This window comes from Brachionichthys hirsutus, chromosome 2, assembly GCF_040956055.1.
Source record: "Brachionichthys hirsutus isolate HB-005 chromosome 2, CSIRO-AGI_Bhir_v1, whole genome shotgun sequence".
In the NCBI taxonomy this organism is placed as follows: domain Eukaryota; kingdom Metazoa; phylum Chordata; class Actinopteri; order Lophiiformes; family Brachionichthyidae; genus Brachionichthys; species Brachionichthys hirsutus.
The window spans coordinates 13,753,891-13,780,688 of NC_090898.1; the positions used below are offsets into that span (position 1 = coordinate 13,753,891).

Sequence of the window (26,798 nt, forward strand, 5' to 3'; positions counted from 1 at the left end):
GTTCAGGACTATCGCCGTAGTCCAGCGAGCAGGAAACCTTGCCAACACAAACACGATAAGCCCTGTCTGTCCCCGGTCTTGACAGAATGCTGAAAGTGTGTGATTGTGACAGCAGTGAAAATACCTCAGGTGAAAAACACAACAAAGGGTCGCTTCACTGCGACTCCAACTTGTGTGACAAATGCGGAGACTTGGCCCGTCACGGCGGCGCCACCTTACATGACAGCGTAAAAATGAAAAACACAATAAGGGGATAATAATAGTCACATGAAATGTTTTTCCTTGGATTTTAGAGTTTGGTGACAAACGTGACATTTTTAATCTGGTTTCTGAGATCTGGAAGGCAAGCTTAATTTATTTCCGCCAAAAAATACAGCCAATTAACTGGATTCCATGACACATATTTCAATCTCTACGAAAGCCGCCTTTGTTACGGGGGCTGTTGCCACCTTTATTCGAGAAATAAACTGATTTTGATTAGATATCATAAACTAAGCAACAAATGTATTGATGGTGCCATTTATCTTCCACGCGTCTATAATACACTGACGCATTGGAACAAGAAGCTGCACAATTTTTAAATAAGAATCATCTAAGCATTCATTAATATGACACAGAGGTGCAAATGGCCAAAAGGCAAATTTTCTCTGAGCTGCTATATACTAATAGAACATTAGAACACTCTCAAATGACAGAGATCATTAACACCTTCCAAACACTTTTATTTTTAGTCTGCTAGTTTCTGCCTACTGACGTCAAACCAGTGTGAAAAACAGAGAAAAGAAAGATTCCCACTTTTTAGTGCTACCGAGCGCAAGAGACACATACAGTAGGTGTGAGAGGTGGAAAGTTCTGCACGCCATCACATAAGGTAGGGCTGTCAAACTCAAATACACAGTGGGCCAGAATTTAAAATTAATCAAAGCTACGGGCCAACATTGAATAAATGAACCTTTAATATGGACCCAAACAAGTTTTGCTTTAACATTGAGTATGGGACAAGCAACACTTTTGTAATGTAATCATGAAGACATGCAAAATCGAATTTCAAATTAAAAAATGGCATTTTAAATAGAAATTGCATGGTTTTTTTTATTTGCAGCCTTCCGAGGTAAATATGAAAATGAACTTTTCCACAGGCTAATAAATTTGAAAATAAAATAACAATTTGTGAACCCACCATTCAAGCCTTGGAGTAGCAAGAAAAAGTGCATAAAGAATTACTGCTCAGTTACTGCTCAGTTTACAACACACTGATCTAATCTGATGTGCCCAAGCCAGATACCTGGCATCCTGGGTGGAGTTTGACATTTGTGACAGGGGGGGCAAACATTTTTTTTTAACAGAGTTCAGTAACGGCACGCATCACAATGTCCAATGACTGCTCAAATATGAATTTATCACGGAAACAAACAAAACAGAATTTAGATTTGTTTATTGCTGTAATTCCATGTGTTATATTATACAAAATATGTGTGAACATATACAGTGGCGTTGCTAGGGTCTCTTGGGACTCCAAGCAAGAAATCCCTGGGGCCCCCACCCCACCCATGCACGCCACAAAAAAAAAATATTTTGCACATTAAAATGCACAATAAATAGGTAAACAATGTATAAGGCCACATCAAAAGAAAAATAAAGTTGCCACAATATATATAAAACAACAGTGGAAATAAATAATGTAAAATAAAATAAATGGCATTATGGGATTTGTAGTATTAGCGGTGAATGTGGCCAGCTCGAATATTAATTTTACATTGCCTCGCGGGCCAAATATAATTACACTGCGGGCCAGAATTTGACACCCCTGACATAAGGCATGGAGCAAGAAACCCTGGAGGTTAGGTGATATATATACGGTATATATATATAAAAAAAATTAACACGAGTTACTGTATACATTTGTACTGGTAGTGGAACTTCAGAGGACTCTCAAATTAATCAGCGCAACATTGATGATCAGTGTTTTGACTCGAACAATGTTTTTTTATATTAAGAAAGGGCTTCAGCGCACAAAGTTTATTGTCTCATGCACACCAAATGATTGCCATCTTGCTTTCTACTGCCATTTATTAGCAGCTGGCAATCTGGATTAATCTGCATCAGCATCAAAAGCGTAGCAATATTTAGAGTTAAACCCATGAAACACATTATGAGAATAGCATAAAATCTGGTCAGTTAACTTCCTAACTGCGCAGAAACTATGCCGGGCCATAAATCTGAAAGAGCTTGAGCAAGCAAAAGTTTAGATCGCATACAAGATGACGAGTTTGCTGCTCGAGGCGAGCTGCTTACAGACTGTTTTAGGACTAAGGCAGTTTTCATCAGGTCAATGCATTTGACCATCCAATCAAGCTATCGCTCAATTCACTGGTACTTTCATTCAAACTTTTCGAAGTTACACAATGATAATAATACATTTTATTTATAGCTCTTCCTTATGAAAACCCCCTCCAAAAAAGCGTTGTGATTTTTGACAAGAACGCAGTGTATTATCACAGCTCTGCAGGCAGATCGTTTCATGCTTATGTATTTTTGCAACAGCAAGTAAATCTGGTATTATATTCATGACAAGTGTGAATTCATGAGCGGATTAGTGTTACTTGACTGATGTGGTAAATACGTTGAAGGGAGTAGTGTGGCTAAGCCTGTGATCATCATGACTTCTATCTAAAATAGCAGGATGCCAACAGTAGAGGGTGAATAACATCCTGGAGCAGCAGAGATTATTTGTTTGTAGAATTAACCCTTTGTGTTTCTAGTGATCAACCTCCCTCTCTCCCTTCTTCCCTCTCCCATAGATCCCTCAGGTGAGCTACGCCTCCACGGCGCCGGAGCTGAGCGATAACACCCGGTATGACTTCTTCTCCAGGGTGGTGCCACCGGACACATACCAAGCCCAGGCCATGGTGGACATTGTTAAAGCCATGCGTTGGAATTATGTCTCCACTGTAGCGTCTGAGGGAAACTATGGAGAGAGTGGCGTTGATGCATTTATTCAAAAGTCTCGAGAGGATGGTGAGTTGTTTTTTTTCCTTCCCCAGACATTCCCACAAGACATCCTGAAGTTTGTTTTGATGGAAGTGAAAATGAGGACCTGGACAGAAATATTTGTTGTAGATCAGTGGCAGTAGAACTGAGGTATTTTATTTAAGGCTACTTATCACCAGCAGTTAGTCCCAGGCTTGCTAGCTATTGTTGCAGTTGAGTAATGAAGACAGATTGGAAGACACTTGAGTTTCATTTTCAGGTGTTAGTGAGGCTGCAAAATATGCCTTGAGCAACTACACAGTGTTGGGCAATGCAATCATCTGGGGGCATCAAGCTGTCGGCACACACTCAACCTGACCCCTGACCCTTTTGTCAAGCACAATGTAATCAATACAGACAGGAACGCTGCTCTCCGTGCCACAACGTTTCCCGTCTCTTCTGACAATTCTAAGCTGTCGTCCATCACCGGTTGTCCTGGAGAAACACCAGCAGCAGATTACTCCTGCTAAGCTCTGCCGTCTGTCCGGCACAGATGCCTATTTGCGGTCTGTGCAAAGGGAACCCAACATGACAATTTCAGTATAATTTGTTTTTTGCTCCGTTTCGAAAATATTTATTCCACAAAATATGACTTTTATTACCTAGGATTTGCATTCAACTTGCTGTAGTCTTCAAAAACTACACATATGAGCCAGTTGAAGAATATTTAAGTGCCTCAAAGATGTGTTAGAGACTCAAGAGTAAAGACATATCCTACAATGTTTGTTTCGTATATTTGATTCATGCATTTGATGTGTTCTGTCATATTACATAGTTCCAAACTAAATACGGTTACATTTCCACATCAATACAACTCACACTCTAGATTTCCACTGTGTTTGTCCACCATCAACTCGCATTTTCTTACACTCCTGCTCTAGATGGGCTCCTCCAGGATGAAGCCAGAGGGCTACGTATATTGCAATACTTTACGTGGACGCGTGCAACAAATTACCACGTTGTCAAATTTGAGTAGTTGGGGTTGAGTAGGGGCAGCAAATTCATTTCCCTCCACATTTAGCACAGCCTTTCATTAAATCAAGCCCTGAGTAATGACTGCTAAGCAAACCTCTTCTTATTCCACTGCTTTGCCTGCAGCAACAGAGATTCTTATATTCTCCAAGAGATTTTTATTAGATTTAGTTGTGTCATAGGGCGGCGCGATGATATGATCATTAGAACTGTTATGGCAAAAAGGCTGATTGGTCCAAATCTGGACCTGGGGCCTTTCTGTGTGGAGATTGCATGTTTCCCCCTGTGTCTGTGGATTCCCACCAGCAACCTTCCCCTCAAAATAGATGAACCAGCGACGCTAAATTTGCAATAATGTATGGATGGCTGTTTATCTTTCTATGTGTACCGTTTGATAAACTGACGATCTGTCCAGGACGGATGGATCCGGCATTTTGACAGCAACCTTAAATGTGGCTACAGACTCCTATTCTTCACAAACAAAGGCAAACATGCTGAATTATCGTTTTCCCCCACCTGCTTCCCTGTATTTCATGCTTTGATTCATTGTACTGGAGGGATTCAGAAGACATGCAAGCAGCGCCGTCAACACCAAAACAACACATGTTTTTGGTAACTAAATGGTTGTGCGGATTTCTCCTTACATAATAAAACAGCCATATCAGAACTGGCCACATGTTCTGTCCCATTAACCAGCCAAAGGCCATGCTGAGCAGCAGTTTTACCCACCTACAGCTTGTCCCACCCCCCACCGGTGTGGCTTTGTGGGATAAAAACAGATTTTTGAAACGAAGGATTTCTAAGCCAAGGAAAATAGCACTTGTCTAACTTGGAGAAAATTGTAGAATTACTTTTGACGAGGATGAAAAATGATATTACTGTAATTCGGTACAATGTCTCGGGTAAAGGTACATGAAGGAAGTTGTTGCACCGATGCAGTTTCTTTATCATATATGTAATTTAAGCAGTCTATTGCTTCACTGCTCTTCTTCGTCTCTGTCATACTTCAAGATTAATACCAGAGACAACGTACATAGCGCAGAAGAGCAGGTTGCCATTTTGGCCAACATGTTCATGAGGTCCTAAAGTCAACGCACTACAGCTGCTGTTTTTATACATCATTCAGTTTCCAGCAGAGTCCACAGCTAGCTCCAACTGATTTAGCCTTTTCTTGCCCTGCAGTTTAGTATTTCTGTTTAATGCTAACTGGAGGATATAAAATGATCACCCTAACGTGACAAACGATAGAGGGAAATAGAAATAAGTCCAGTCTGTATGTCTATTTGCTTCAAAGGTAAAAACAGGAGCTACTTAGATGAGCTTTTTTGGGCAAACTGACTGAAATACTAATTCCTATTTTTTTTTTTTGTCAAGTAAACGCATTGCAACCTTGATTGTCCAAGGCAAAGGTAGGCATGTGCTGGAGTTAGTGGTGTTAAGGTGTGTTAGATGTTCTGTGACAGAGTGTCCTGCATTCAAGGGTATCTAATATCATTTGATCCGGGCTCACTGGGTTTTCAAGCCGAAACAGAATTAAAGTGGAAACTCACACAGTATTTGATCATGGCTTTACTTGAGCGACTGTACTGTGGAGCGGGAACAGTTCGGCAGTGGGGCAGTCGATATCTCAGAGGTGGTCTGTGTTTCTTGGAGAGCAAATGTAATCTCAAGGGGCAAAGATTGAGAATTATTAAGAAAATCAAGGGTGCTGGAAGGACCTCGTCTTTGGACTTGACATCTAGGATGAGGTAAAGTAAGTTGAAATAAACACCTTGGCTTTCCAATGTTTTTCTCTCTGTAAAAAAACCCTGAGACATTCGTGGGATTTAAGCAGCTGTCTGTCTCTGGTTATGCCTAGAGCATTAAAAAAGCAAGGAAGGCTTTCTGCTTGCCACAGGGACGGCTTAAAAAGCTTTTACTGAAGCCTGAATTGAAAACATGCAACTTATAAATTTCTACAGAGCAACACCCATCAAATGATGGCTTTTGGTGATGGTTCTTCTCCAAAAGCTCTTAAGTTTCAAACACCTTACTATTAATAAGGTTACTTGACGTTCTGGTAACCATGGCGACTACGCTTAGAGCACCGCATTCATGAGCATTATTTAATGATTGGGCAAAGTATTTTTATCTATGTTATGTCAGTTTAAAAATATCTATTATGAAAACATTTTGAAGAAGGTATTTAAGATGGGAAGCCATGCAGAAAATACTGTATGTATTTCAGCACACAGTGAATGTTTTTAATTACCCACGAGGGTGTTTATGCATGTATTCCTTCATACTGGAACAGGAAGCAGAAGGTTGAGTAAAGGATTTCTGAGTAACAAAGATGCTGAAGAGGGAAGAGCGACATAAATGCTCAACACTAGACCATGCAAGTTTCAGAGTTTGTTTGCGTTTTTTCTTTAAAGTGCGTCAGCCTTTGACTTTAGTCACGGTGCAAAGAGTCTTTCAAAAGCCAACGAATGCAGGTGTTTTTGCACCAGAACATGCCGCCACGGCAGTGAAGCGCCCTCAAGATGCACGGCTGTTTTCAGAAAGCTGCATTTTCTTCCGGGTAAATCCCATTGTATAACAGACCAGCCCCTTTGGGATTAATGCTGGAGCGTCATTACGGAAGGTGATTACAAGAAAAGAAGGATAGAACTGTTTGCCTGTATGACAGCTTGCCGGTGTCGCTATGAGAAATGCGCAAGTTTTGCTCCACTAGTAGATTCCGGTCGGTTTATTCTTCTCTTTGAACAGCGTCTGTGCCTCCAGTGTCCTTATTAGACCGTGTACAGCCCTCTGCAGTAATGGAGGCTGACACACCGTGTAATTTTATTCCCACCTTGTGAAAAGTGGTGTGAATCTTTGAGAGGATACTGCACACTTAGCTCACGTATCTGGAGTATTGTCAAATTAGATGGAGTCAGGCCACCACCTGACAGCCTCTGAAAGTAATGGGATATTCTTTTTCTTGTTAGACACGGAAAATGAATCCTTAAATATCTGAAGAACATATATGTGTATTCATTTTCCCAAATATGCAACTGAATATAATTTTGTCATCCGAGATTAGTTTGATGAATAATTCCAAACTGTAATTAAAAAGACCTTCTTCTTGTACGTGGCAGTCTACGCAGAGAGAGAGAGAGAGAGAAACAGAGAGAGAGGCAGAGAGAGAGAAAGAGGAGAGCAAAGATAAAAATGACAGGCAGATTACACAAATGTTAGAAATGAGGGATGCGTCCTGCTCCTTTTGTCAGGAGGGAAATGTCAAGAGGGATGATGTGAATTCTCATTAACCTGAAACATCCTGTGAAAATTAAATTTAAGGAATATTTTTTAAATGCTGTGTTTAGAAAACACAAATTGAGTACTACTTATTTACATGCTTCTCATGGGCTGTCGTCGATATATTATAATGATTAAGGCAAAGTACTATGGTCTGTGTAATTAAATGATTCCATGTGTAAATATATTTTGCCACAGTGAAAAGAATGACGAGAACATCCTTACAATTCAATAAAGGTGTTAGCATTATGCGGATTTGCGGGTTCAGCAGTATTTTATACATTCAAATCTGTCACAGCTACATTTCTAATAGTTGTTTCACGATGCTTTTAACCACCTGGATCTTTCAGGTGACAGTATGAAAGTCACCCAACAGTTTTCGCTGCAGATATGCACGGAATGACTGTCACAGACACAGATCATCGATTAGCACGATTTGCTCCTTCAATGGTGTCGCGTTAAGAATGCTGACACAGCATCAAAGAATAAGGAGAGTGTCTCACACTTTTCACACAGGAAGGAAAACCCAAATCGGTGTCAGTACGGCATTAAGCTAAATCTGAAAAAACATGACATTAGTTTGTTTGTAGTAAAAAAAAAAAAAAATGAAGTTCTAAAATCGCTGAAGGAACTCCAGTTGTTTCAGGAACTATTTAACCTTGTTGAGGCCGGACGCTTTTAGATCACTATTTTCACAATAACTAAGGGGAGCATTCATCTGAGGATCTTTCAGTGCTATATCTTGGATGAGACAGTCTTGGCTAGTTTGGCCTCTGTGGGAGGCTGTTCTGAGGTCTGCCTGAGGCAAGATTAAAGGTGAAGGCACTTTATCATGAAATGTATGAACCTGCAGTACGCTGGATCGGCTGCAGCTCAGGGGGCATCTGTTCCCCTTGCTGCAGTTTGCTGTTGCAGCACATTTTTAGACCGGGCAGTACGTTTCTACTTTAAAAAGCACATGAAACGTGTCCCTGAGTCAGGTTGCAAACATTATAAGATGACGTGGCATAGTGGTTAGCGCTGTTCCGGTTCGAATCCAATCTGTGCTGACTTTGTATCTTCTTCCCGTGTCAAGGTGGGTTATCTCCGGATTCCTCCCAACTACAAAAACATGCAGTTTAGGTGGATTGATTACTCCAAATTGTCCGTAGTGTATGATTGTGTCCTTTTATGGTTGTCTGTCTCTGTGTGGACCCCACGATGCGCTGGCGACGTGTCCGAGGTGTATCCCGCCTCTCACCTAGTGCAAGCTTCCTATACTGTATGTAGAAGAGGGAACATACGACTGATCCGTATCGCTGCTTCAGATTTGTGATGTCACACCGTTGCTGTCGGGAGGTCTTTAGCTTCAGCAACAGTTTCTTCTCATAACCTTGACTTTTCGGATTCTTCTCGCTTACAGGATCGTAAAGCGAGTCATTTCACCACAATGCATAAAATCTAATTTCACAGTGCTCAGAGGCCCCTCTTTGATTTATAAATCATTTCCACTGAGAAGGAAAATGTAATTCAGTCATCTCAAAATCTAATTTATAGTTGCCTCAGAACGCGTCATGTATCTTTCCTCAGTTCAGGAATTGATCAGGCGACACGTTCTATAACAGCCGACAATGACACGCGGTCGCAGATCTTTCCTAAGGATATGAAAAGTTTCAAATTGTCTGTATTCTAAGAAAAATAAAGTATTCTGTTGTAATGTGATGTCACGGTAGTGAACAAAAAGAGCTGTTGCTGTCATCTGCTGATGAATGAATTTTAAAGAAACAGCTGTACTGAACAATTATTTTTATGTACTTATGAATTTTAATCATGAATTGACAGGCTAATTCTTTTAAATAGAGTTCCAAAGAGACAATACAAGGCAATAAGAGATTACTGAATTATTAAAAATGTGAAGTTTCTCCTAAAATTCTCCTTCTCTCTCCTAATTTTCTAATATGAAAAAAAGAAAAAAAAGAAATCCTGAATCTGAATATCTTCTTTTTTCCTACAACTCCAAAACCTTTGACAAAATGTAATCAAAATCTGTCAGGTAACTTAGGAGTAATATATGGAACTGGTGAGAAAAGCTCGACCTCAAAATGCTAAATATATTAAAACATTAATCAAATACATTCCAATATTTAATTTCCAGCCACTCGTTCAACCCACATCAAGAAAATCTGCGAAGTTCTGCTTACAGTCGTCCAGGAGTCCCTGCATGTTTACAGCATACACTAAGCAGAATGAACAATACAGGTTGAAAGTACAAAATACCATCAGGCCATCAAACCCTCCACGAGCTTCCCACAGCGGCAAATAGGGAATGGGTTCATTTCCCTCTGGGGCTCAAAGCCGATGTCACAGAGCAGAGTTGCTGACACCTGTAATACGAGGACTGGTTACCGTTTGGCTTAAGAAAATAGCCGTGTCAACAAATACTTTCAGTTTATCCATCAACTTTAAGGCCAGAATATCACCACACTTTCACCTTGTTAGATCCTCATATAGTTTCAAAGATTGTTAGCAGAGTCATCGATACAAGCTGCAGCGGATAATGTGTCGTTCCAGAGAACAAAGATTAGTCCCCAAGCTCAAATTAATAGCAACCCCAGAGCCTGGAGCTGCTTTTGCTCTTTTTATTACAGCTAACACAACTTTGATGAAAAGCCGCAGTGCTTTTAAAAAAAATAATACCATTCATTAATTTTCTTAACCGCTTAATCTGAAATACGGTTGGCGGGATCTATTGGAGCCTATCCCAGAAGTCTACAGGTAGAGCACAGCCTGCAAACTCCTCACAGAAAGGCCACAAGTCAGATTAGAACGTGTGACCTTCTTGCTGTGAGGCTACAGTACTAACCACTGCACCATGGTGATGTCCAAAAATAATGCCAGTTGCTCGGTAAATTACTTTTTTTTCTAAGGTTAAACTTCAGTTTAAATGTGATGTGAATTCGTCACCATCCTCACAGTTTTAAGTAAAACAAAACAAAACAAAAACACTTCCTCTGATTTCAAAGAATTAGACCTTTTCAAAGATTCAATGGCACAGATATTTAACAGGAAACACTGTGTGAAAGTGCATCACAGTAATCGCAGTTCTTTCTGAGTCTTTACTTTTAAGAACGGGGTAAATTCATACCTCTGACAGCCATTCACAAGGTCCAAATACATTATCTCTGCAGAATGATACGTTTATACCCAACCCCGTTGTTCATATCAGTGGTTCTGCTGTCGGAACAAATATGGAAAAGGAGGAAACTTGTTAGTTGGGGGTATCTTTGGGGCTCAGCAGTCTGCTAATTATAATTAAAATGGGGTATTTTAATGTAATCTCTTGAGGATAATTTTTTTTTATCCCCCCCCCAGCCCTGCCTTGGTGAAAGATCTGTGGGAGGTTCTGTGCCTGAACATCGGCACGTTTTGTTTTTCCTTACGATTTCATCCCTCTCCTCCTCCAGTATTCCAGGTCTGCCCAAAATGATTAACATAAACCCGGCTTCCAGTGGTGCGTGTTCCCGGTTTCTAACAGGCCCTCTCCAAATCCACTGCTGCAGTATATGGGAGAGAGCAATCAGTGCAACACAAAACACCTGTTATAATTAACTCTCTCTCCCTGGCACCGTTCCCTGGACGGATCTGACTCACTCTCCCCACCCACCCACCCACCCCTCGAGCTCCACTGGAAGCCCACAGTAACAGAGCACACCTCCTGTAGGTCACCTCGGGCAACGTTTTTATCCCGTTTAATGTCACTGTTTTCCGGCCCACAGTCGATTCCATCCATTCGTTTTCTCTCCCTTTCGGGGGCTTGACTGTGTCCCAGCATGTGCTGGATGAAAGGCAGGGAAACACTGAACATGTTGCCAGTTTTTTTTTGCATGCCTCTGATCAACTGATTTGCATAGATCATTTGGTAGACGGCTTACTATATCAGAGAGGGGTATTTTTTCAATCTAAATCTATTGCAGTGCATCGTCTTCTTTTGGTTTCAGATATTTTTCATTCCTTTGATTTCTTGTCCACTGTGAAGCACAGTGATTACACCACTGAGCTTTTATTGTTGCTGTTTTGTACACAAGGCCAGGTTATGTGCATCACCGAAAGACAGTGGTGAGGCCAGCCATGATAGACGGCTTAAAGACGGTGGCTCTGAGGAAAAGACAGGAGGCGGAGATAGAAGCGGCGGAAGATGCTGGCGTTCTTCTTGGGAGTGACCAGGTTGGATAGGATTAGAAATGACACGAGAAGAGGGACAGTGAAGGTTAGACATTTTGGAGATAAGTCAGAGAGGCCAGACTTCGATGACATGTCCAGAGGAGAGACAGGGACTATATCGGTAGAAGGATGCTCAGGATGGAACTGCCAGGGAACAGGGCTAGAGGTCGACCAGGAGAAGATACATGAACTTAGTGAGGGAGGACATGAGTGTGGCTGGTGTCGGGGAGGACAATGCAAAGGACAGGGTGAAGTGGAGAAGGTTGGCTTGCTGTGGCGACCCCTGAAGGGACAAGCCGAAAGTACAGTAGTAGTAGTACTGTAGTAGTACTTAGTAGTAGTAGTTCAAAGCATTCAAAGCAAATGGAAATCCAAAACTCTACACAATTTAAACGGTATGTCTAATTATAATTTTTTATATTCATAAATTGTGTCTGTTGACTAACCAATAATTTTATTCTGCATGAAAGGGGCAGCAGCTGAAGGGTTTTTCATTTAGCCTGCTGCAAGGAAAAGCAATCAGCCATTAGCACCATAGACACAAGATTAGTTTAGTTTTAGTTCTCTGCACTTCCGTTACTAGTCGTATTCTCTTGCTGCAAATTAAGCCTGCTGGTGAAGATATTTCAACAGCGTGCATCCCAATAAATGAGCTATTTATATTCCTGCTCCTTCACTACAACGCTCATGTGGGTGTCCTTTCGTGTTTCAGCACTACTGTTCACCAAGCACAGGAGTTGTGCTGCAGTCAGTCACCGTGCCAGGGATTAATGGTGATGCTCTCAAGGGTGCCAAATGAGAGAGGGGGGCATTAGTGCTGTGAAGTATTTGGAAAGCAGGACTGGAACTGACAACGGCGGCCCGCCTCCTCTTTGGCGACAGAGCATTTCAGTGGATTTTAGGCTCGGTTCAGATGTTAAGAGCAGTTTAGGATGCGCATTAGGACAGAAATACAATGCACATCAAGTTTTCAGCAACGTCGACCGAGTCTGCGCTTGTTTCTGCACTTAATTTGCTGGGCATTTTTGCACAAAGTAGCATGGTCACTGAGAAAGGTCAAGATTAATTAACGCTATATTTTTATTCACTTTGCAAAATCCCAACACAGTTGCTCTGGTTAGATTTTACACCAACCACTGATTACCACTAATAGTAATATCATGTTCAGGTAATTTAGATACATTAATCAGCAGATGACCTCGAATGTCTCTGAAGACAAAGTTTTTACAGGGCTGCGAGTCGACACTTTTGTGATTCATTGCTTTGTAATTGCGTTAATCTTTGTTGTGTTCATGTAAAATAAAGTGAGACGATGGGGGGGGGGGGGGGGGGGAGTTTATCTCCTTAATTAGATCCTGTCAAACTGCAAGATGGAGTGCAAATCTGATGTCGAAAGAGATTCATGTCATTTGTAAAGATTCATATGAAATATGTCGTGTGCAGGACTTTTTATTCCCCAAACCAATTAGAGTCCATTTTGGTTTAAATTATATGAAAATTGAATTTATGAGCAACACGGTGTAGCTGAAGCACATTTTAGCAGGTCGTTATGTATATCCATTCGGTTTATATATTTGCATGTATGATCTCCTGGGTTCTGTGTATGCAAATAAGATGATGTGACAAAAGGAGCCTTTACGGGGGGGGGGGGGGCAGAATAGGAAAACAAAGTCTTCCTCAAAGCAGGTGAGGAATAAGTGTGCCGTTCCAGAGCTGCTCGTGTCAAGGGACCATGTCTTTGACCATCCTGTACTCAAAGAGGAATGAATGGACAGGTGCATGGATGAATGGCTGTATCCATTCCAACACTAGTCCCATGGAGAGCCCTGTCCCCCCGCTTGCCAGGTCCTTATCCCCCTCGCCCTGCTGGTGTTGTCACCGGAGGATGAGTCATGCAGCAGTCTACTGCCCAGGATGTGAGCGGAGAAGAAAAGGAAGGGATGAGTTCTCCATGCTTCCACATGGCAGATGCTTGGGGAACTGGGGACCGTGGCACTGGTGAGGCGAAGACAGAGAAGCCCATGATTTATAGAGCCTCTGAGATCAGAGAGTTGCCATTGAGCCAGTGCTAAATTTCCCACGTGCATGCGAGTAGTTTAAGCTTAATGACACTGTGGTTGAAAGAGAAACCTGTGCTTTATTCGGTGCACAATTTCAACAATCGGGAGCATGTGGAGTGAAGAAATGTGCAGATTGTAGACACTTTCTAAGATTATTTTTTCACTTGTACTAATACCACCTTTTTTTTTCCAGACAAAGCAAAAAGTAGACAAAAATACGAGTACTAACATGTGAGAACTTGCCAATGCTGAGTACAAGACGTGTCCATAATAACAACGTTTACAGTTCACTTTGAAAACATGCTTTATTTCCATCTCAGGCATTATTCATAGTGTGATTGTAACAAAAACCCATTTTAGAAATCAAGATGTGCTTTCCTGAATAAATACGACACTCCCACAGATCTTTTTGGCTGCTACAGCGACACTTTAAGACAAAAGCTGTTCGTCTTGCACCAGCTGGAACAAGGAGCAACAAACTACTGGGCTGAGGAGTCCGCCATCACTCATGGACTTCACCGTGTTTTCGGTGCTGTCTCTGAATGCAGCATAAAGAGAACTTCTATGACTGCTTCATGTTTGAATCATATCATTAAATGCACCTGCTGGTATTTGGCAGGTATGCAAAACTGGCTGGGATGGACTTTGGAGGCTTCCATCTGCATCAGCCACTACTGTGACTGTACTTGTACTCCAACATTCTATCTACTAAATATATTCATCATCATCACTTCTGGCTCTGACTGGTGGTTTAGATTCAGAGTCTTTCAATAGAGTCAAATTGAAATATAGGAGTTAGATTTTAAACCTACAGAAGAGACGTATAGCGGGGGAAAAAACGCTACAGGTATGAAGAAAAAGGAAAGATCATTAAATGTATCCACGGTGTACTTTTCAGGACGGTTACGCAGGATTCACTGAAGCCAGTGGCTGACTTGACAGGAAGGGATTTTTTGTACCCATAAGTAAAGCAGCCAAACATCATTGTTAATTTAATGGTGTTCCCTTTTCTTTTCTCATATTTCAAGTTTACCAGCTTATTAGTCTGTGACATGAGTCTGGTGGCCATGAACCGAACTAGAGGGATTATTCCAGCACTGATGTGGGCAGGCTCTGTGCCGTGTCACGAAAGGGAAATTCATTAGCCTGTACATTGCTCTCGGTGGAATTATGGCGGGGAGATAAAGGAGTCATCATCTCATGTTGATATGGGAATAAAAAAAAAAATGAGATTTTTTATTTAATATCAGAGCATTTCAATATGTGTGACTGATCTGTGGGGTATTATTCTAGTTATGGCTGTCGGTCAATACCTGAGAAGTGTAGCAATCCATTTCACTGTATGCGGTAGAATTCTCAAATTTACCAAAACAAACAAAATAAACAACAAATACAAGTGATTCGGAAACCAAATGGAATCAGTGAAATGTTTTTATTTATGCATCGACCGAATGCTACCCAATTCCCCTCAATTCCCCGGCAGGACTAGAAACAGAATTGATGGCAATCCATGATTCAAAGTCGCCCCTTGTGGTCTAAGGAAAGATTTTTTAATGCCTTGCATAAATCTTGCTAAGAAATATTGTACATGGACACATTTAATAGTGGATCTATCATAAAAAAAAGTCCAGGTTTCGTAAAATAATTGTGGGGGTTAACAGAAACTGTCAAGCGTTTCCAAACTGCAATACACATTTCTGCTCACCAAGTCAGAAGTGAAACTGCAGCATTAATGTATGTGACATTCTGTGCTAACGCTGTTCAGACGTGTCACAGACGCCTGCTTAATTAGATTTGTTTATTTCCCTTCTCTTTTTGAAACAGGTGGCCTGTGCATTTCCCAGTCTGTAAAAATACCACGCGAGCCAAAATCCGGAGAGTTTGACAAGATCATTCGCAGGCTGAGCGAAAATCCGAACGCCAGAGTGGTTATTATCTTTGCCAATGAGGATGACATCAGGTGAGTGCAGAAGAATCTTCATTTATCTTCAGCCACTGATGGATATTCCCTTCATGCATTAACCTGCTAATTTCCTTCCTTAAATGAAATTGGCTTTTTTAATCTTGATTTGATTGCATCTAAAATGATTAATGCTGTTTCATAAGGTCTTTATCCGAGGTTGCCTTTGCAGCACGCAATGTGAAATGTGTGTCATAATAAAGAGCTTGCCACCTACCATGCCTCCCCATGTACGAGTTACAAATGGCAGCATGATTACATGTGATTACGTTTAAAAAAAAAATTTAAAGCCTCGTCAGTGAACATTTTGTGTCATAGGCAAGCAAAGTAGAACTTAGCGCTGACACACCAAAACATGGTGTGATCTGATCCACACATGTGCAAATTAACTCAGTATTTAACCGAGTAGTGTATTTAAGTGCATTCATGCTCTTTAGTTTTGGACTTTAACACTTTACTAGATCAGGGCTGCCCCCAGAAAGTTGTCACAGGCGGCGGCAAGTATCTGCCGACTGTGACCAGCAGCCAGTGGGCGTATTTTTCTTTGTTGATGGGGGCCCGGGGGGGCGCACTTACCACCCAGATGTTGCTGGTGACATTTCTATTGTAAGCAGCCCCACTGAAATATCAGGCCTGGGATGATTTGCTTATCTCCCAATTTGCTCCGACACACCGTGTGCCAAACCATTCACGAGTGTCTTAAGTCCACTGAAGTACAAAATAAAAACACAAATAAGATGAGCATTTTCTTGCCTGTATGGATGCAACAAAAGAGGGGAAGGACAAGGGATTTGCTGTGTTATTACCATGACAGCTCTAACAATGGAGAGCAGCTTGTCTGCTGCGTCGTTCGCTCAGAGGGAAAACCATCACTGTCCCTACAAATCCAGTACAACATCAGACCGAGCCTGAAGTTATTTTCTTCACCGTAAAGTTGGTTTAAGTGATTTAATCCTGCAGGCTAATGCTGGTCAGCCACTCTTTATTGTTACTGCTGCAGTTTCCACTAATATTTGGGATGTTCCAGAAATCAAATGTTGAATATTGGGTGTCATCTTGAAATACTTTCTCTTCACTGTTAATGCTAGTAATTCCTGATAATGCATGCAGCTTTATATACTGGATGCCTCCATGCTTTGGTTTGAAGAATATTCCATCAAGTCAAAAAGCTTCACGGTTCCAGCGGAATTTAATCTGAAGTCTGCTGATTGCTGATTGACGAATTTATCAATAAAATACATTATCTATCATTAGGATGGATCATCTGCAATATGACTGACTTAATGAGTCTTGAACAGAAGTAGCTCAGCATTGTTGTTGTTGTTGTTGTTATGTATGGGAAAAGGTTTCCGAGCCGCCGTTTATAGACCAATGCATTCCTGGAGAAAGTGAGCAGTGATTTGGGGGCAGCCTCTCGATGCTGACCAAGGACTCCCAATACTCATTAACTTAATCCAGACCTGATAACGGGTGATAGTCTGGATGTATAGTAATTACATAAAGCCAGAGGGATTCCAGGTCTGTATGTTGGCTTCTATCCTTGAACCCAGAGAGCCGATAGAAGCCCAATAAAAAACAATATTGTCTCCACATGAAGTGAAACTTCAGATATAAAAATGTCAGAAGTAATTTGAATTAAATTATATTGTATTGTGTGCTTTGATTTTACATCTGGTTATTCTAGAATGACATGTTAGATGTGTCATTTTAAGCTTTTTATCAGACGAAACTGTCGTGGTTATCGCGGAGTTCTTGTGATGTAACACCGTTCCGGTTTGACTTTCGGCGCTGAACCTGGTCTCTCACAATTACACGACAGTCGTGTCCATCCTTGTTCCTGACATAACACCTCTACTTTATTTTCTTGAAACACTTGGGTTTTGTCTTGTGGGCTTATTATTTCTCTTGTTGCTGACTATACTTTACATCTCTGGATACCAGAACATTTGAACCCTAACCCTAAACAAGCATATACAGTATAAATCTTTAAAATCGCAAAGCTAAGGCAAAATAGGCATAAATTTTGTTGGGTGTCTGTCGTGTTTATCCTCATTTAGTACACATTTAAGAAGAAAAAAACATGCATGGTCCTCATGCAATCACCTACAACAGATGATGCTAACAAAAACGAAGGTGCCATGTACACCTAAAGCCGTCAACAAAAAGATACGATGCTTCAACCTTATTTTTTGTTCCAGCATCTTTGGGACAATTTGAAGGTCAGTAAATGCTTCGCAGGCCAGGTGGCTGTGCTTAAATTTTATGTCGCTGTGCTCAAGCTATCTTGATATAAGACTGCAGCAACTGCAGAGTTTCCTGCCAGTTGGTTTACAGCTCCCGAAACTTATTTCCTTTGGCAGGAAGCTGGAAGAAATGTGGCAAGTGTGTCATTCTGTCACAGCCAAGAAGAACTCTGCTGCATTCTGGATGGATAGTGCGTCTATTGTGGTTTTTCAATTCTACTAAATTATCCCATTGGAGCTCTTTCCAGAATCAGAATAAAATATCCATGTCATGGACTCAACTGTATGGCAGCTGCACTTTGTCTTAGTGGACGATCTAAACCGGAGCCTATACTTCTGCTTTCCATCTCATGTCACTGTTTGTGCATGGAATATATTAGAAATGAAATTATGCTACATTTGTTTTCTGCTCCTCTATTCCAAAAGGCGCCTCCTTCAAGCAGCCAAGAAAGCCAATCAAACAGGCCATTTCATCTGGGTAGGTTCAGACAGCTGGGGCTCCAAAATATCCCCAATACTGAACCAGGAAGAGATGGCAGAAGGTGCCGTCACCATCTTACCCAAACGACAGTCCATCAAAGGTACAATGATCCAGATGTCCTTCACTAACCGTATCTCCCTTCTACAGTCAGCATCACTTTTCATGGCAGAGCTTCCCTGGGCCAATTATTTTAAAGTCTCCTTTTTTACAGCCACACTGGACAAGTGTGTCATCTCTTAATTATAATACAGTTCATATTGGGAGTAAGTTTTTTTAAAGCCATTATTGTGCATGTAGGGCTACTGGTCTTTTCAGTATATGTACTTGAAGCATAATGTCGGGATCATGCTGTGAGCCGCTGCTGAGGATCAATTCCAACCAACAGCCTCTTGCTGGATGTCTGCCTCCCTTTTTCCTCTTCATCAGGCCAGAACATTTCCTATTCAATAATGGTGAAAAGCCACAATCATAGAGAAAAAAACAATAATTAGATAAACAGCTCGCCACTGGGTGGGGAAGGCCTATGATAGTTAATCAAAATGAAGGACAATGAATTTACTCACATCGATCCAATATTAAACAATGACTTCACACCGTTTAGCTCTGAGCAAACAAAGAAGGAATTATGAATCCAGATATCTCCGATAGCAAATGAAATGCATGACTCGTTTGGAATTGTTCCTAAAGTTACCTGCAGTTTAACATTTTGAAACTTATTTGAATTCTAACCTTGTTGGGTTTTTTGTGCTCCAGGTTTTGACCGCTACTTCATCAGTCGAACGTTAGAGAACAACAGAAGGAATATCTGGTTTGCTGAATTCTGGGAGAACAACTTCCAGTGCAAGCTCAGTCGGCACGCGGCGAAGAAAGGATCTGGGATCAAAAAATGCACGAGTGAGTCTACAGCTGAATAAAAGTACATTAGCCACTCTCAAGGCTGCAAGTAGTAGTAGTAGTAGTAGTAGTAGTAGTAGTAGTAGTAGTAGCCACTCTTAAAACTAGTAAAATGCTGAAAATCACAAACAGCAGCGTTTTACTTTGATTGGTGAATTAGATTCTTTAAATTATGTTTGTCTGGTCCACTTTATATGGCGCAGATTTGCACCTTATTTAATATATATTTAATATATTTTAATATTATAATATGATGATAAGGAACTATTTCAGCCATTGCAGAGAAGGCCCAGGGTCAACGTAAAGCATTTGGTCAATGATGACATACTTGGGTCTCCTGCGTATATACCTTGTGTGTGTGTGTGTGTGTTCTTGGAATGTTTAAGTATATATTTATCATTTTTGTCATTTGGGAGAACACTCTCACACTCCTCTAATTTAGGTAGCTGTAATAGGTCCGGCTAAGTGAATGGAAAAACTCCAGGGAAATTAATGCACTCATTACTTGTCTGGTGGCTAGTTCAATTTGCAGTGGGCAACAACGGCAATCATAAAACTGTGCCACACAGCATGCACTGAAAAATTTCATCAATAGTAAATCCAATCGCCTCATTAGAAAAAGCTTTGAGTTGGTGAAGAATAGTGGGCTTTCCAGGTTGCTTGCCATATCAATACGCAAGGCGAGGAACCTGCAATGGGAATGCATTAGTCTCTATATCGGAATACAATGTGATAAAAAACAACAACACTGGACAATAACTCAGTTTGAGTGAGAAATGTAAGCCAGTTTGTAACGTTAATCCTCTTAAAAGTACAAGAAAACAAACAACTGATGAAATACTACTACTACTACTACTAAGTACTACGACTACTGTACTTTTGGTTTGTTCTGTGAGAGGTCGCCGCAACAAACCAACCTTCACTTCACCCTGTCTTTTGCATCGTCCTCCCAACACCAGCTACTCTCATGTCCTCCCTCACTACATCCATGTATCGTCTCCTGGGTCGACCTCTAGCCCTGTTCCCTGGCAGTTCCATCCTCAGCATCCTTCTACCGATATAGTCCCTGTCTCTCCTCTGGACATGTCCAAACCATCAAAGTCTGGTCTCTCTGACCTTGTCTCCAAAACGTCTAACCTTCACTGTCCCTCTTATTGTCTCATCTCTAATCCTATCCAACCCGGTCACTCCCAAGGAGAACCTCAGTATCTTCATCTCCGCCACTTCTAGCTCCGCCTCCTGTCTTTTTCTCAGAGCCTCTGTCTCTAAGCCGTCCATCATGGCTGGCCTCACCACTGTCTTGTAGACCTCTCCCTTCATCCTCGCTGACACTCCATCACAGAGCACACCTGATACTTTCCTCCACCCGTTCCAGCCTGCCTGCACACAATTCTTCACTTCTTCACTGGTGCAAGACAGTTCCAGTAAATGAACAGTATGAAAGTGTTAGATGGGACACGCCAAGGCTTTCACAATGTTTGTTATCCATTTCCAAGAGTAGAAATTTCATGTTCATTTTTAATCAAATAAGAAACTCCAGCACAGCATTCTTACTTACTGGAAGATTTAAATTTAAATTTTTAGGTTTGCCAAGGAAGTTATGTTTTCATCTGCAAAAACATCTGTTGTCTATTTGTTAGTTTGTAGGATTTCACTAAAACTATGTCATTTTAAATAAAATTCGGTGGAAACTTCAGGGAAGATTTGCATAAAGGCACATGGAGTAAAATTTAAGATTAATATTACGGCAAATCTTAGCTAGTTCCTTTAAAAACAACTAAAAATCTGTAAATACGTTGCATAGATGTTGCGGTTATTTTACAATAGCCTAAATTCTCCGACCTGCAATTTGGCTCTGAAGAATTTCAATTTAAAACATGGATTAAAACCATGTTACAAAGCCTCTTGTCCAACCCTGCTTCCTTAATATGAATATAATAAAGACATATTGGAGATGAGAAAATGTTCTAATGTTTCATAATAGAACCATTTATCTCCATAATGAAAAAAAGGTTGCAGTGACATTGACTCATTCAGTTGTCCTTGGTTCTTACAATCCTCACAAAGAAGACAGAACAACAAAGTGGTGAGTGACAAGTTGCCTTCAACACTCCCGGCAATGTTGTGGCATTTTCACGTTAAAATGTCGCTATCGCAACCATGTGCAGAAAAGATTACTTTATTGAGCAGATAATGACACTGCAGCACCGACCTATTATAAAAAGGTAAAGTAAGGCGACTTTATTTGTACCCGAAGGTAGAATTGGTTTACAGCAGTTACACTTCAACTGTAGTCTGCTGCTGGTCGCAGCGTGTGCATGCGCCCGGGCCATGTGGGTGAAGTGTCTCGCCTAAGGACACAACGACAGTGTACACGTGTGCCTGAGCCGGGGATCAGGCACATGTAACTGCTGTAAACCCATTCTATTATACGAGAACAATAGAGGAACCATCAAAGGTAGACAATTAAGAGGAGCTTTATCTATCATCTTTCAGCAACAGCGCACCCTTCAAAAAATATGCTTTCATCTATTCTGGCTTCATGCGTAGGTCGAGCAGGTTTCATGCGTACTCCTGTAGGTCTATTCATCAGTTGTCATGGTGGCTGCTCTTGAGGTAAATTGCTGCCGTCCCCTTTCTTCCTCCGAGTAGGCTCTGGGGCACGGTAAATTTTTTCACACAGGAGGGCGGGTACAATCATTTCACTCAGCGTTTCGCAAATACTATTGCAACCCATCCCGTCGTTCCTTTTGCAAGCGCGATGATTTCCTGAGCCCGTTTATTATGTCCGCTATAACACCGCATTGTACAGACCGTGCATAACATATTGAATAACAAGATGTAAGAACTTTGCAAGGGAAGTGTGTCATCTCAAACTGACAGACTAACCCTTATTAGAATAAATCCATCTCTGGAAAATCTGTTCAAGAGAGGTGTGAACCACCAGGGTCTGAAAAACGCTATTGTTAAAGGACGAGCATGATTAGGCAAGCGTGTAATCATTCTATTTGTGTGATGTCAGCATGTTTTATTATGTCATACATGTGATTGGCAACTGATTTATGTGCCCGAACCACAGGGTAGTAGCGGGTGAGTTTCTAGGACCGGTGTGTCTGACTCAAATGAAAGCTGCACAGGGTGTATATGTATGATTCAGGTCTGGTTGCAGCTCCTTCTCGTGATGTTCTGGTATCTGCAGGCCCAGAGGTCAGGCATTAGTAGAGCAGCATGGGTTTTGCATCATCACTCCGACCCATGAGGCAAAAATCAGTCTGGTTTTGGTTTTTCCAGACAACAGCGAAGATGCTGTACCTGGAAGAGTTTTTAAATAATGACTGTCTGCTTTAACATTCTTCATGCATTTTAAATCAACCCAGCGGACATGCATCAGCCCAGGTGTTGATGCATTTTGAAAAATGTAGTTCTTTGTTTAAATTAAAAAGTAAACATTTAATTTGTTCGACGCAAAGCCAAGCATTAATAATATAAATGTAAAAAATGTGAAATTTGGACAAATCCTCAACATGGCAATTAGTCCACTTACAAAAAAAATAAATCCATTCCCTTTGCTCTCAGAAGGACACAAACAGTTTACCCTGTGTCCTTTCAAGGCCAGCTTTGTCAAATGGCTTTGTTCTCTGTGGAAGAATAAGCAAAGCAAATATAATCACATATGCAAAGCTCATAGGAAAAGAGGTCTATCTTACTGTGCAGAATTCAGCAGGGTCCATGTCCGCAACTCGCATCATTTCATGCTGCTGAACCATTAGAACATCGGAATGAACAGGACGTGTCTGATGCAACAGAGAAGTTGCGAAGACAAGAGAGGCAAAATGACAATAATAGAGGAGGCTGGCCAGTGTCGTGGCATGAGATTCTCCTTTGCCATCACAGTTGGTCAGTCATGCACAGAGCTGACGCTTCAATCAGAATTACATCGGGGTGAACGCCCTCTTGTCCTCAAATCTTCCTCGGAGGATGTACTGCAGCACAAAAGCGTTACAGCAGACCTTTATGCAATTAGAACTCCTTTGAACAAAAGCATCATTAAAAAACATTTTCCATCCTGCAGATAACATGAAAGATATCAGAAGGTAGAATAAAGAGTCAATGGTGCAGCAATTCCTATAATTAAGGTTTTCCGTCTTATTGGGGCGCTAGAATAGATGACAGACACTGTCGCTGCAATTGGTTTTATCGATGTCAATTAAATTGAGGTGCTTTGTTTGCGTGAAGCGCGTTGCTAGGCATCCCCGTCGGTAGGAGTCTTCAAGGCTACCAAGCACGACGACATATCTGTTCAACTGTCTGATGTCCACCGCGCAAAGGAAAACATCAAGGATGCCAAGAGCAACCAGGCTACATTTGACGCTTCTCTTTGATTCTCTGAAAGTTCAAAGATTTAAAGACGACAGCAAAGAGATATTGACTTCACTGTGGCGACATTATGATTGGTTTTAGAATAATCACGGTGTCAGACTGCGTTGATATAGGATTGTAATGCATCGAGTGGAGACCAAAAATAGCAGTTGTGTTTCTGCAGAGAATGCAGTTAAATCTTACTTTCATTTCTTCGCTAAATTTGTAGTTTAGTCATGTTTGATGGCAGTTAGAGCAAGAAACTATTACATGTGCTTACAGGATTGTGTTCACACCATCTGACCTGAACCTGTCTGGATAAGCTAAATTATGACAATGCTTTAAAGCACACTGGTTCGTTGTTTTGGTTTTTTTTGTCCCCTGGTTAGCCAATGAAAACCTAGCCCTAGAATGTGAAACTGCATCGGTATCATTAGTTTGATCTTAAAATAAACGGCATTTAGCTTTTTTATTCTACTTGTCTACAACCTTTAACATTAGACAATCAGCTTTGTGATATTCAAGTTAATTATAACCGTTCGAATGCACAAAATGAGAGAAGCGGTTCCACACGTGCCGTTAAAGCATTAGAATTGTGCCCCATCCTTAGTTATGAATGTTTTTAATAGTTAACACCACATCAGCCATTATTGTGAGCCCCTTCCTGACCGTATTGTTACACCCAATCAATCAATTATAGCAAATTGAACTCCGCTCCACCAAGAGGGAACCGTTCAGCGTGTTACATCAGCTAAAGCCATTAGTTGGACGGATTGTCTTTCATCACTATTCAAACTGTGCACGACTAATGAACCCCCCCCCCCCCCCCCCCCCCACACACACACACACACACACACACACCTCTACCTTGACTGAAAAGCTGGAGAAAAGATTCAGTTGAAAGGAATATTTTGCATTGTGACCTGGAGCTCTTTGGATCATTTGTGTTCTTTCAGGATGTGCAAGTTTGCCTTGATGGAAAGTGAAAGGCGGCTGTAAAAACTGTGCAGGTTTTCATTTTCATTTCCATAAATGCTTGTTTTGCACGGCTGACTAACCTTGCTGAAGTCGCATTTCTCAATTTATCAGTGAGGGCAGCCATGTTTAAGAGAGCGACATACATACAGGATTTTAGTCACAATCAAAGATCTTACTTTAATAATGACAATGCATCATCTACAGTGGCTGCAAATGAAAAAAAATAGATTTTTGACACCTGTCAGAAATGCAGTTAAATATATTAAATGTCTGGAGGATTGGGAGCGAATCGATTCTTCCAGTTTACATTAAAATGGACAGAAAGAAAGACCAAGAATGATCGATGGCAGAATAAAGATTAAAAACACAAACACAAGAGGGAAAAATGAACTCCCTATCTATGCTTTCTTTTGCCTGTAGCACACAGTCATATCTAAAATAACTGGCTGTAAGCAGCATGCTTAAACATTCACAGCCTAAGTTGTCACTGATGTTAAATTGCTTGTTCGGAACAAGCAAATTCAGGCATCACACGCAGATCGCAACAAGACAAACAAAATCTATTTATCGGTTTAAAGCCTGCACTTGCTAAAACGAAGTGCCTCTCTAAAGATAAGGAGTGGCATACCAGTAATCTCACAAGGCATGCAAAATGCGATTCCAGTTTATCAACCTGCACTTTACACAGTGTTTGCTTTTATCATGACACACTCACTTTATCTTGTGTTATGCTTATCTTATCTTATCTTTATTAATGTGTTGAGTAACAATTAAAAGAAGCCTGCGAGAAAGCAATGGCACAAATAACTCAAATACTGCAGTACTCCCTGGATAACAATACTATGTTCATTTCAATTGCATATTTATTTGTAATTATTACAAAATGTTGGCGTTAAAAACAACTCCGGTAATTATGAAAGAGCCTGCAAGAGCACAGCGGACTAATTTCCACCAGAGCTGAAAGCAGCAATTTGATTAAGGTCACTGTACCACTTTTTCACTCTGACGTGAGTCATTATTTAGGCTCTCTGTCAACTCCTTCCTTGATGATACAGGTGGAATTGAATGGCTTGCTTTAATTGAAATGTGCATTTCTTTCCGCTCCAGGCGATCTTGTTATTATAAAACAGAAAGAATATCCAAGAAAACAAAGGAATTGCAGACGGTCTCCTGAAGTGCTGCAAACAAACTTCTCCCTCACTCTTTTAGTTGGATTTTTAATATATTTTTATTATTGTCACAAAGCAAAATATGCATGCAATGTTCATCATTATTTTGATGATTTGTCTTCACAGCTTTTTAATTACAAAATGCCCTGCAGGTGGTATTTTATTAATTTGCACGCTTTTCAATCTTAACACTTTAAAAGTGCCACTCAATGGATTTTTCTTTTCTTTTTAAGTCACTGAAATAACACTCCAGAAAACAGAATTGCGATTCACCTTTGTTCGTTTTTTTGTCATTTTGAAATAAATCATGCAGAAATTCAACACGCTTTTTAGAATGATTTTTGGAAACATGAAATCGGCACAAAATATTCCCTTGTTGGTATACAGATGAGTTAAAAAAAAGAAAAGGCTTCAAATGATGATGACCACAGAATTTCATGTGCATTGGATCCGGATTGCAGATACTCTTGTGATCCGGATTTTCTCATTTATAATGGAAGTTTAAAAAAAAAAAAAAATCTTAATTCAATTCACTCACCAAAAATCATAGTCATAAAGCGGTCCGATGTGCACTGTCATGCAAAATGTCTTCTGGATCTGATCCAGAATGAGGTCAGAAAGAAATTATAATTTTTAACGGATTAACGGATTCAAAAATCTGTTAAAAATACACAACTCTGATTCACTTTTACGTTTCATGGTTGGTGTATAAAGATACCAAGAACAATTTAAAACCTTTCGATGATGATCCAGATCACCATGTGGATGGTGTAAATCCAGTTATGAGGGGAATGAGCTGCTCAGTCAGAGGTCTGGGGTTATTTTTTATTTTATTAGTCAGGTCTGGTTTACACAGTAAAAGTGTGATTCTGTCAGTCTTTCTGGTCCACATATCTGGCAGGACATTGGTTAATAAAAAGACTAAGCTGCTAATTGAACCCTTGCTTGGCAGTTGTCACATTCTAAAAGCATTACAACAATCTCAGCTATGATTAATGTACACCTGTCATAACTAATTACATTAATACTGAAGAATGATTAGACCTGTCTTGCTGCGTCTCCTACTCCCCTGCTGCCACTATATCATACTCGGTCCTCTTGATTAATGGATGGAGGCTGCATGACTTGCTGGAGAGAAACACGAAGAGATTCTAAAAACAAACCCAGGGAGTG

General features: G+C 40.7%; 1 protein-coding gene across 1 annotated transcript in view; it reads left to right on the plus strand.

Annotated features, from left to right (window-relative positions):
- Positions 1-26,798, plus strand: part of LOC137909782 (metabotropic glutamate receptor 4-like) — an 82,258-nt gene that overhangs the window by 42,460 nt on the left and 13,000 nt on the right. Inside the window, exons 2-5 of the mRNA XM_068754205.1 lie at positions 2,802-3,018; positions 15,366-15,501; positions 18,171-18,325; positions 18,979-19,119. Coding sequence (XP_068610306.1) covers positions 2,802-3,018; positions 15,366-15,501; positions 18,171-18,325; positions 18,979-19,119 — 649 coding nt within the window. The remainder of the gene's footprint in view (positions 1-2,801; positions 3,019-15,365; positions 15,502-18,170; positions 18,326-18,978; positions 19,120-26,798) is intronic.